Raw genomic sequence first — 13499 nt, 5'->3', positions numbered from 1 at the left:
ATCATACACATCATATGCAATTCATTAAATTAAATCAAAAAATTTTAAAATATTGATTCATCTCCCGAGGGGGCATCACCATCAAATATCGAATCTGGGGCATCACACATCAAATCAAATCCGGAGCACGACTTGCAAATCACAAGAGCGACACAAAAATTGCATTTGATCATCACAAAAACACATCATTTTCTTTGAAATAACATGTGCACACACGTCACTTCAAAGAGGGGCAAAATGTAGACGTATAAAAATGACCATATTCCTAAATGAATATTTTATGTTCATTTCTCTATTTTAATTAAACCTAATTTAATTAAATTACCCGCATTCCTCTATTTTATTAAGTAAATTACTCAATTTATTTAAATAAAATTCACTATACCCATTTAATGAATAAATCATTTTATTCAATTAAATCTCCCCTATCCACTTTTAATTAAATTCAAATTTAATTAAATAGTTATTCTAAATTGAATAAATCTAATTTATTTAATTTCCCCAAATTGCAACCAAATTGAATTAAATTACTTTATTTCAATTAAATCCTATTATCCCTCCATCCACTTGCACAATCCTACATCTCCCACTTGCCTTCCTAAACTCCTTTCTAATCCCTTCTAGAATCTTCTAATCGCTTCTAATTAGCCTAACCCATCATTCTAAACTTTTTCACATCCCTAAGCAAAGGGGAGGTCACTTCTCAAAACCTCAAAGTCTTTGATAACCATTAAAAGCTTCAAACCTTCAACCACTTAATTCATCAAAGTCTTGATAACCATTAAAGGTTTCAAACCTTCAACCACTTAATTCCCTAAAGTCTTCAATAATCATTAATGGTTAACTCAAACCCTCTTACATGGTTAAAGAATTTGTTTTAACTCAACCTTCACCCAACCCAAGGGTCTCATCAAACCTTTAATGCTTTGACCATGATTATCTCTTAATCATTTGCACAAAGATTTATCCTTGAATTAACTCTTAATCCATTGGGTAAACCTAACTTAAGCTTAACCCTTATCTCTAGATAACCCTAAGGTCTTCTCAGGCATTTAATGCCTCCAACCCCTTCTCTCAACCCAACCCTATGTTGACACTTGTCACCATTTCATTGGTGCCAATTACAAACATGGATCCCCAACTTTCAAATTCAACCCTTGATTAAACCATTCAATCCTGGCCATCCATTGCCCTATTTTTGCTATAAATAGAGCTCTCATTCCTCCATTTTGATCATCCTCCAAATTTGTAGTATCACACTTATGCTCAAATACATTCAAGCTCTCATATATCATTTTTATGCTCATCATTTAGCCTCTCTTTAGAATAGAAATTAGTTTAAATATGCATGTTTAGAATATTTTCTTTATCATTTAGCTCAATCATAGACTAAATATATCATGTTAGGATAGCATTCATACTAACCTTGTCATCTTATTATCTAGTTTATTGCATTTCTAGAATCATGCATAGCTTAGGATGCATTTCATTCTAGAATTTATCAAAACATCCCTCGTTCTTGCATTTGCCATCCCTAAACCATTTTGCTCAGTAATCTAAGAGCAAAAACATTGGTTTGAGCGACATTGTGAGATAGAGAACCATGGGACCCACCTTGGGAAGATGAGTAATACTTCGTTACTCCATAGCTTGCATCAAGAAGTCCTATGTGTGTGTGTGGACAAGTCATTTAACAATATTTTCACATATTGAGTTTTATCAACCCACTTTTCCCACATATTACCATCAAATATCGAATCTGGGGCATCACACATCAAATCAAATCCGAAGCACGACTTGCAAATCACAAGAGCGACACAAAAATTGCATTTGATCATCACAAAAACACATCATTTTCTTTGAAATAATATGTGCACACACGTCACTTCAAAGAGGGGCAAAATGTAGACGTATAAAAATGACCATATTCCTAAATGAATATTTTATGTTCATTTCTCTATTTTAATTAAATCCAATTTAATTAAATTACCCGCATTCCTTTATTTTATTAAGTAAATTACTCAATTTATTTAAATAAAATTCACTATACCCATTTAATGAATAAATCATTTTATTCAATTAAATCTCCCCTATCCACTTTTAATTAAATTCAAATTTAATTAAATAGTTATTCTAAATTGAATAAATATAATTTATTTAATTTCCCCAAATTGCAACCAAACTGAATTAAATTACTTTATTTCAATTAAATCCTATTATCCCTCCATCCACTTGCACAATCCTACATCTCCCACTTGCCTTCCTAAACCCCTTTCTAATCCCTTCTAGAATCTTCTAATCACTTCTAATTAGCCTAACCCATCATTCTAAACTTTGTCACATCCCTAAGCAAAGCGGAGGTCACTTCTCAACACCTCAAAGTCTTTGATAACCATTAAAAGCTTCAAACCTTCAACCACTTAATTCATCAAAGTCTTGATAACCATTAAAGGCTTCAAACCTTCAACCACTTAATTCCCTAAAGTCTTCAATAATCATTAATGGTTAACTCAAACCCTCTTACATGGTTAAAGAATTTGTTTTAACTCAACCTTCACCCAACCCAAGGGTCTCATCAAGCCTTTAATGCTTTGACCATGATTATCTCTTAATCATTTGCACAAAGATTTATCCTTGGATTAACTCTTAATCCATTGGGTAAACCTAACTTAAGCTTAACCCTTATCTCTAGATAACCCTAAGGTCTTCTCAGGCATTTAATGCCTCCAACCCCTTCTCTCAACCCAACCCTATGTTGACACTTGTCACCATTTTATTGGTGCCAATTACAAACATGGATCCCCAACTTTCAAATTCAACCCTTGATTAAACCATTCAATCCTGGCCATCCATTACCCTATTTTTGCTATAAATAGAGCTCTCATTCCTCCATTTTGATCATCCTCCAAATTTGTAGTATCACACTTATGCTCAAATACATTCAAGCTCTCATATATCATTTTTATGCTCATCATTTAGCCTCTCTTTAGAATAGAAATTAGTTTAAATATGCATGTTTAGAATATTTTCTTTATCATTTAGCTCAATCATAGACTAAATATATCATGTTAGGATAGCATTCATACTAACCTTGTCATCTTATTATCTAGTTTATTGCATTTCTAGAATCATGCATAGATTAGGATGCATTTCATTCTAGAATTTATCAAAACATCCCTCGTTCTTGCATTTGCCATCCCTAAACCATTTTGCTCAGTGATCTGAGAGCAAAAACATTGGTTTGAGGGACATTGTGAGATAGAGAACCATGGGACCCACCTTGGGAAGATGAGTAATACTTCGTTACTCCATAGCTTGCATCAAGAAGTCCTGTGTGTGTGTGGACAAGTCATTTAACAATATTTTCACATATTGAGTTTTATCGACCCACTTTTCCCGCATATCACCATCAAATATCGAATCTGGGGCATCACACATCAAATCAAATCCGGAGCACGACTTGCAAATCACAAGAGCGACACAAAAATTGCATTTGATCATCACAAAAACACATCATTTTCTTTGAAATAACATGTGCACACACGTCACTTCAAAGAGGGGCAAAATGTAGACGTATAAAAATGACCATATTCCTAAATGAATATTTTATGTTCATTTCTCTATTTTAATTAAATCCAATTTAATTAAATTACCCGCATTCCTCTATTTTATTAAGTAAATTACTCAATTTATTTAAATAAAATTCACTATACCCATTTAATGAATAAATCATTTTATTCAATTAAATCTCCCCTATCCACTTTTAATTAAATTCAAATTTAATTAAATAGTTATTCTAAATTGAATAAATCTAATTTATTTAATTTCCCCAAATTGCAACCAAATTGAATTAAATTACTTTATTTCAATTAAATCCTATTATCCTTCCATCCACTTGCACAATCCTACATCTCCCACTTGCCTTCCTAAACCCCTTTCTAATCCCTTCTAGAATCTTCTAATCGCTTCTAATTAGCCTAACCCATCATTCTAAACTTTGTCACATCCCTAAGCAAAGGGGAGGTCACTTCTCAAAACCTCAAAGTCTTTGATAACCATTAAAGGCTTCAAACCTTCAACCACTTAATTCATCAAAGTCTTTGATAACCATTAAAGGCTTCAAACCTTCAACCACTTAATTCCCCAAAGTCTTCAATAACCATTAATGGTTAACTCAAACCCTCTTACATGGTTAAAGAATTTGTTTTAACTCAACCTTCACCCAACACAAGGGTCTCATCAAGCCTTTAATGCTTTGACCATGATTATCTCTTAATCATTTGCACAAAGATTTATCCTTGGATTAACTCTTAATCCATTGGGTAAACCTAACTTAAGCTTAACCCTTATCTCTAGATAACCCTAAGGTCTTCTCAGGCATTTAATGCCTCCAACCCCTTCTCTCAACCCAACCCTATGTTGACACTTGTCACCATTTCATTGGTGCCAATTACAAACATGGATCCCCAACTTTCAAATTCAACCCTTGATTAAACCATTCAATCCTGGCCATCCATTACCCTATTTTTGCTATAAATAGAGCTCTCATTCCTCCATTTTGATCATCCTCCAAATTTGTAGTATCACACTTATGCTCAAATACATTCAAGCTCTCATATATCATTTTTATGTTCATCATTTAGCCTCTCTTTAGAATAGAAATTAGTCTAAATATGCATGTTTAAAATATTTTCTTTATCATTTAGCTCAATCATAGACTAAATATATCATGTTAGGATAGTATTCATACTAACCTTGTCATCTTATTATCTAGTTTATTGCATTTCTAGAATCATGCATAGCTTAGGATGCATTTCATTCTAGAATTTATCAAAACATCCCTCGTTCTTGCATTTGCCATCCCTAAACCATTTTGCTCAGTGATCTGAGAGCAAAAACATTGGTTTGAGGGACATTGTGAGATAGAGAACCATGGGACCCACCTTGGGAAGCTGAGTAATACTTCGTTACTCCATAGTTTGCATCAAGAAGTCCTCTTTGTGTGTGTGGACAAGTCATTTAGCAATATTTTCACATATTGAATTTTATCGACCCACTTTTCCCGCATACACTTCTATTATTCAAAGTGAAGATACTATTGATTGGTTCAACATCAATAGCATTCAAGAGATTCATATTGTCACAAAGAATATTAGCAAAAAGATCCAGCCTAGCCAACCCCCTTTCTTTTCCTCTAGATTACAAACATCATTGAAAATACCAGCCATAATCCAAGGGAGAAAAGGTGTATGGGAATGGACAAAGGCAAATCCCATAACTACACTTTAGCTAAGAGATTATAGGGAGCATACACATTAGTAAAAGGGCAAGTTTCTCTAGAGTCCAAACAACAAGCAATCATGGAAATAGATGAACGATTTGAAATCCACTAGAGGAACAACCTTCTAAGGATCCCAAAAACAAGCCAAACCTCCTGAGCTACCTTGGGCTCCAACATACTGGCAAAAACCACGTGACCAAATTTAAAGAGCTCTATTCAACATGCCATCCACTATCAATTTAGTTTCTTGAATGAAGATAATATGAGTAAAGTGAGCATCAATCAGTTCATGAACAACCTTCTGTCAAATAAAATAATCATTTATGAGGTTGGGAAAAATGCGAGTCAATAGTTTTCACTGACCCAAATTCCACCAAAGTGTCCCCCATTAACTTGAACTTCTCCTAGTCTATTTTATGACCAATTCTCAAGGGTTTCTCTAGAGATCCCTCTTTAAGGGTTCTTTGCTACAATCACATGATCGAAGAAGCCTTACTAGGTTTTCCTGACTCCAAAGTCCCAACCATGGGAGAAGAAACATGAGCTGACAAAGATTGACCACCCTTCGTGATCAGAGTCTCACTTGGCTCAGGCATATCTAGATATTGAGCTAGAACCTCAGTATTCATTTTTCCCTCCTGAAGATTCTCTAGAGACTCATTTTGATTAATATTTCCTTTATCCTTTAACTATCACACTCTCATTGTTTTAGCCCCGAGAAATAATTCAACTAGAATTCCCTCCTCCTGTACCAACTCATCAAAAACATCAAACTGGTTGAAATTATCATCATCATGTCTATCCTTAAGAGTTCTCATCTAACCTCTACCCTTATTGTGTGGCTTAATAGGAATAAAACTCTCCTTATCAGTAGCTTCTCCAAACACCGAAGCTTTCCCTTTATCTACCTTAGGAGCAGAGTTAAGAGGAGCATTAGCTACTCCAATAACCGAATTAGACCAAGGGCATTTCCTCTACAAATACCCATACTCATGGCAAATTTTACATTTGAATGGCAGTGTCTCATAATCCAAAGATTGGATCCAAGAGGAAGATCCAAGACAAATTTCTACAGTATCTGAAAATGGTCTATTTAAATCAATTTCAACACATATTTGAGAAAAAGAAATTACCTTTCATTCTTTAGTTTGGCGAGTAGAGGCAACAAGTTTGCCCAACAAAAGTGCTATTGAATGAAGAATATCACACCTAAATTCTAGTGAAGGCCTCAACAAGTGAAACCAAACCAACTCTTTCGATGGGAGCTCATCAGTTGAATTAAAACCCACATACTAAGGTTCGAAGAAGAGCCCAACTTGGTTAAAAAAAATAAGGACCACATTCGAATTCCCTATTTCTATCTGCTATGCATGAGAAGACAACCAATAAATACTTATTCGCTACCATCATTATCTCCATATCACCTTTCGGGTTCCAATTCCGTTTGACCCAAGATTCCAGAGCAAGCAAAAAGAGTCAAAGCCCCATGAATTTGCAAATAAGAGTATGAAACATCTTCCGAAACCATCTTTGTTTGAACCGCCAAGATAGGATGATCTAGGCATCTTTCCAAAAATTCGTTCACTTTCTTGAATTTGGGAAAGCCTTTCAAAGATGACGAGCCATCACTAGACAAAACCTTGGTTAAATGTTCCAAAATATTTGCATGTGCAAATAGAGAAGCACCTTAAACATCCATTGCTTCTGAAACCACCAAACTCGGGAAGTAAATTTTTTCTCCATAAAACATAGAAGGCAAAAGCGCTAGATCCGACGCTCCAACAGGGACTGCCTCTGCCCAAACCAAAGAATGAGGACAAACGCAACATTGCGGCTGCAAAAGAAAACCCAGCACCAAAAAACAAAGACAAGAGTGAGCTTAGTGAGTTTCTAGAAGAATTTATTAGGTTAATGATGGATTAGGAAAAAGGTGATTTGTAGGAATCACTTAAGTTAACTAATTAATTGAGGAATTTGAGGAGATTTAATGTTGAGGATTTTTAGAAGAATAAAAGGGGAATAAATCAATCAACAGACTATAGTGACAATATTAATTATAATTAATTAATATTGAGGAGGAATTGAAAAATTGACATAATTAATAAATTAACTATGTCAGAAATTTAAAATAATTAAAATAATTATTTTTAAGTGTCTACATTTTGTCTTCAAACATTTCTGAAAATACCACCTCCACTCACTTTTTCAAGATTCTTTTTAGCTGCGCCATCAAAATTTAGCTTCACCCATCCATGCTCAGGCTTCTCCACCACGAAACCCTTGAGATCGGACCAAGAATTTGCCTAGCCTAGCTCTCTATCTTCTACAATCCAATCAATTTTTAATGAATTTCTCCTAGCTCTCCAGTGGTGTTGACCACGCTATCCCAAACCCTGTAAACATTCATCTCTTCGTCCTTGCAGCTAACAAACAAGTTGGGGGACTCGTTGAATGAAAGCAGTTGTAGATCCCATCAAATTATAAAACTGCTAGGGTCTATGTATTCCCGTTTGTATGTTGGAATTAATTTCAACTACTGTTTTTGGTACAACTGACTCTTTCATTGCCTGCTGACTACAGACTTGATTGTCAAAATATGCATTAAATGCATAAGCTTCCACTACTTTCTGGATATATCTTAGGGACGCATCTATTCTGGCTCTAAAAAGACAGTACGGATTGACTAACACACGTGTTAGTCACACGTTTTACACCGTCGATTTTGCAATTAACGGTCATGATTGACTAACCTATCACTAACACGCTGTACAAAAGGTCTGTTTTAGAGCTAGAATAGTCACAGCTGTATCTTAGGGCACTCTAGAAGTTTCTAATATTTGATATTGTCTTATCTTCTCAATTGCCGTGTAGACCAAGGCATCAATGAGAATCCTCTCACCATAATTATAAATTGAATGTAATGCAAATAGCTACTTACTCTCTCAGCAGAGTTCAGCTCCGCAGAGCTATTAGGAATCAGTAAATGTATGTTTTATGGTGATCAATATAATTTCTGAGTTGGTGATCAATATAATTTCTGAGTTTGTTTTTCCCCTATTTTTTCCTATCTCTGCCCACCTACAAGTGGTATCAAAGCCAATGGTGAAAATCTTGGATGTCAAGTGTACCAGAGATAGTCACTGCAAAAAGGTTGGATCAATGGTTTCCCCTCCTCTGGTTTGTTTCTCTGTGTTTGTGCTCCAGTTTGCAGTTAGTCTGTTGCTTTGTTTTTGGAATATTTGCTGTGATATCTATGACCTATGAAGTTCAACATTTTGTTGTGTGAGCATCATTAATCTAGTGCTATCAACTGTTGAAAGCCCTTTATAGTTTGTCATCGGAAGTTAAGCTCAGTTGTGCAGGAGTGGGGAAGCCGTCTAAACTCTTAGCTATTAGATGTTTTGACTGCTGAGCGTATGAGTTTTTTGGTGGAACTCGATCTACGTGTTGTTTGTTGGATCGCTGCAGTTACAAGATCGTGTAGTTTGATGCAGTCATTGAAACCCAGCTACAAAGAAAGCTGCTAAGAAAGGAATTATAATTGCATTTTGAAAAGTCACTATTGATGGAATTTGATGAAGGAGAACTGTTTTGGCAAGGAATTTGGTATAAAGTCAGCGCGACAGAGAGGAGTCAAAGAGAAAAGGAGATACTAGTACATGGATGAGCAAGCCAAGGACACTTTGACCTTTTCCTCACACTAGCTAGCTTACAGCTCTGCCCTGATCTCCAGGCTATGATACCACATGTAGGAACAGGGGAGAGCATCAAAAATGAAAACAAAGACAGATTATATCAATCAAAACAAAACTTTACATTGATTTACTGAGTTACGACTCATACATTAACCACCATAACAATCAGACTTATATCTTCTAAAATACTCAACATTACATTCTCTTTACAGCTCTATGCACCTGGACTCTCAGAAGAGAGGGACTACAATATGAAAGCCATCAATATATAGAAAACTGGGAATACGGTAATGACAGAGATCAGCATAAAATATTATATTATCTAGCTAGCAAGATCTATGTGAATCTGCTGATGTGATAGAGTAAAACTACAGGCAGGTGGAGTTACAGAAAATCCATTCGAATCCAAGGAAAATCATCTTTGAGTGTTTTCATTTAATGTTGAGGATTACTTGCAGATATAGATGATCATACGGCTGATATGAAACATGACAAGTTATTGGGGGCAGTTGAGATTACTTACAACATTATACACTTGTTGCAAAAGCACAAGTACACAACCAAGTGTTAATGACAGTCAATGTACAGACAAATGAAATCTAGGCTCCTTAGGAGTCAGAGCCAGAGTCAGACACCTATTCGAGTCCTAGCTGTCCAGTTGCCAGCTTGGTATGCTATTTCTTACATTTAAATAAAATCATCAGAAGATGTGCATTCAAACAAGATCCACACCCCTAAATTCAAGAATGCTGATTACACTAAAGTAGTGACAGCTAACACAGAACTTCTGTTACATTATGCTTTGATGGATGTCCATATCCTGTTTGTCAAAACCAGTCTGCCGCCATTTTGGCAAGAACTAGGCTGTCTTGTTGAAATTGGAGATTAATGAATATTTGGTAACGAAAGCAAAACAATTCTTAAAATTTTGCACATTACGAGAGGAGGTCCTTAAAACAGGACAATATGCTAACAAAGTTTGCATTGTTTCAATAAGCATGCATTGATAAAATCACACTTTCTCAAACTAGTTCAATGAAAACACTTAAATTGGAACAACATACAAAAATGGATTCTACTGGAAAGAAGACCACCTTACGATGGAAGACAAAATTCGAAACTGTCAAAAATAAAGGACAAAAACTTCTTACTGGAAGTTATAAACATCTAAAATGTAGAACTTTCACTGTCAGATGCCAATGTTTCTGTGGGATTGGTATTGTCCAGGAGTTCCGATATGGTAGATGTTAAATTGGAAGCAGATGCATCTCCCATCAAAGATTTCTTGAGGTTCTCCAAGGCATTGGCTACATTTCTCATTGAAGGTCGTTCTCTAGGTGAGTCAATAGTACACAGCAAACCAACATGAATGAAAGAAATGAGACATTTATTGTCTTCGATGTTTTCATTCACATCCCTCAATAGCGCACTATCAACAATTTCTACCAGTCTGTTTGGAAAAGCTGATCTCACCCACTTTTGCAAGCTCATGTCTCCCACAAACATGTCATCAGTTGGCCTCTTCCTTGTAACCATCTCTAATATCACAATTCCGAAACTATAAACATCACCCTTTATAGAAAGTGTCCCACCCAATCCATACTCTGCAATCATGTTTTTTTCATTACATTCTTAAAAAGCCAATAAACAAAATGAAAATGTCTATTGAAAGAAAACTCAAAATTGTTACCTGGAGCAATATATCCAATAGATCCTTTCAGTGCAAATGTTATTGTACTAAGTGAATCTGTGGAATTTGTAGTAGTTAAACGGGATATACCAAAATCGGTCACAAGAGCTGTCAAGTTGGCATCCAAGAGCACATTGCTCGGTTTTAAATCACAGTGCACAATTTGTAGAGGAGAATCATGATGTAAATATTCCATGCCATGGGCTACATCTGCAGCAATGCTCAGACACTCATTCAATCCCAATTCACAAAATTCCTCATCATCTCTGTGAGGGTACAAGTGTTTTTCCAAGCTCCCATTGGATGCAAACTGAAGAACTAAACCTTTGAAAGCAGGGTAGTAAAATGCACTAATGATTTTGATGAGGTTACGATGCCGAATCCTCCCTAACAATTCGCACTCTACTCTAAAACTCTTTTCAGCTTCTTCATTTTGCAAATCAAGAGCTTTGATGGCAACAACCTTACCATCCTTCAAAATTCCTTTGTAGACTGATCCAAAGTTACCCACCCCGAGCAAGTTTGACTCATCAAATCCAGACGTTGCAATGGCAAGATCTTGATAAGAAAATTTTGGATAGCCGAGTCTTTGAAAATTAAAGCTTGAGCGACGGACTAGTCGCCCTGAAATTTTATGCCTCCATAGAATTCCTATAATGAAGCAGCATAATGTAAATGCAATGGTTCCAACAACCGATAAGATGATTTTCTTGAGCAGGGAGTGTTTATCCTTGTTCTGATTTGGGCATGGAGGCAATAAATAATTTTTTGGGCCACATAGACCAGAGTTCCCCATAAAAAATGTTACAACAGTTCTATCTGGAAACAGCCCTGCTTCTGGAATCTGTCCTGACAAATTATTGAAAGAAAGATCAATTTCTTGGAGATTTTGTAATTTGGAGAATGAATCTGGTATTGGACCTACAAAGGTGTTATGGGACAGATTTAGACGCTCTAATGCTGTGCAGTCTCCTAGAGAATTTGGAATGACACCAGTAAGTTGATTTCCAGATATATCTATGGCTTGAACCATTACAATTTTACCAAGCTCCACTGGCATCGTTCCACCGAGTTGGTTTCCATCTAAATAAAGTTGTTCCAGACTGGAACAATTTCCAAGGGAATTCGGTATGTTTCCACTAAGCCGATTCTCCCATAAACTAAGGAAACGCAAATTGAAGAGCTTGGTACCAATTTGCCATGGAATATGTCCACTCAGCCAGTTTCTATCTAATTTTAATTCAATCAAATTTGAGAGATTTGTCAAACAGGTGGGAATGGTGCCTGATAGGTTATTTTTGAAAAGGTCAAGCATCTGTAGGCGAGCGAGCATGCAAAGTTCAGGAGGAATGTGGCCTTGGAGATGGTTATCTGCCAAACTGAGAGTAGTCAACGCAGACAGATTTCCTAAGGAGCCAGGAATGGGGCCGTAGAGCTTATTCTCGACCAAATCTAATACAACTAAGGCAGACAGGTTTTTGAAAGAGGGCGGAATGGTACCTGTGAGACTGTTTGAGCCCAAGTAAAGTTGCTCCAAACTTGTTAGAAGACTCAGCTCGGGCGGGATGCTGCCTTGTAATTCATTTTTGTGAAGCCAGAGTATCTGTAAATGTGGGAGTCGGCCGAGTTGAGATGGAATTGATCCTTCTAATCGATTGTTGTACAGCGAGAGTGTTTGTAGATTTGGGAGTTGACTGAGTTGAGATGGAATGATACCAGTGAGGTTATTGAGGGAAAGATCTAGGGATCGAAGAGAGGAGAGATTCCCCAGTACAGGAGAAATGGTGCCGTCTAAATTCGTATGGGATAAATAGATGGCATGGACAGAGTGAGAATTGCAGATAACACCAGACCAGTTGCAGAAGGGGTGAATGGGAGTCCAGTCGAGCAGAGAAGTGCCATTCCTGGAAACGGCAGCTTTGAATTGCAGGAGCAGTTGTTGTTGATGATGATGATGATGAGAGAGATTATTGAGAGGATGAGGAAGAGCAGAGATTAAAAGTATGGAAAGCATTAAAGGTAGCAACAAAAGAGCAGCCATGGTAGACCAAATTACTGCGAGGCAGGTGAAATACACAAAGCAATTGTAGATAGAATAGAATGGAATGGGGGGGAATATATTAGGAATTTCAGTGCCTACAAATTTGTGTGAGGCCCCACCATATTATACAGCCCCCAGGTCAATTAATTTCCAGTGGCATGTTGTTTGTAATTCTTCAGCTGCGATTTGTTTTGCTTTTCTATTTATCTATGAAATTTAGATTGCTTACTTCAATAAAAAAAATTAATTTCAGAATTAATTTTAGTTGCATTGCACAAAATTAATTTCATTCTTGTAGATGGATGGTAAAGACATGGACATCCTCTAAACAATCATAATGAAGATTTTATTTTATTAATAAATAAATGTTTACGTTAAATCTCACAACAATTATTATCAAATATTGTTTTTTTCTTTAAAGGACTAATAAAATTGAAACATCTAAAAAAATCAAATTTTATTGTGTTTTTGATTAGGGGAAAACAGATTTTTAAGGGACTTGAAACCCTTTACGTCAAAATCATCTAGTCATTCGAAAAAAATGCTAACCAATCACTGGACAAAAGCATAAACAAAACACGAAAAACAAGGGGACAAAACCCCACAGACCTTACAAATATTGCATTAAATTTTCATTCTTTTGAATCAAGTCTTAATTAATACTACACACCTTATGGACAATACTATCAATGGGAGTTGAGCCCTTGTCCCTATTGTGAAGCCTAGTATAAGGCTCGAGAAAAGAACCAAAAGCCAATTCATTGGCGGCAACCACCCTCACATATTTAACAT

General features: G+C 36.0%; 1 protein-coding gene across 1 annotated transcript; it reads right to left on the bottom strand.

Annotated features, from left to right (window-relative positions):
- Window positions 1–10143: 10143 nt before the first annotated feature.
- On the bottom strand, window positions 10144–12707 carry LOC131042030 (probable LRR receptor-like serine/threonine-protein kinase At3g47570). Its single transcript, XM_059208128.1, has 2 exons — window positions 10667–12707; window positions 10144–10580 (listed from the first exon to the last, which is right to left on the bottom strand). Exons 1-2 carry the CDS (start codon window positions 12705–12707, stop codon window positions 10144–10146), a joined length of 2478 nt encoding a protein of 825 aa, XP_059064111.1.
- Window positions 12708–13499: the final 792 nt, after the last annotated feature.

This window comes from Cryptomeria japonica, chromosome 7 (assembly GCF_030272615.1).
Source record: "Cryptomeria japonica chromosome 7, Sugi_1.0, whole genome shotgun sequence".
In the NCBI taxonomy this organism is placed as follows: Eukaryota; Viridiplantae; Streptophyta; class Pinopsida; order Cupressales; family Cupressaceae; genus Cryptomeria; species Cryptomeria japonica.
The sequence above is the reverse complement of the archived record's forward strand: the minus strand, read 5'-3'. Positions and strand labels throughout refer to the sequence as shown.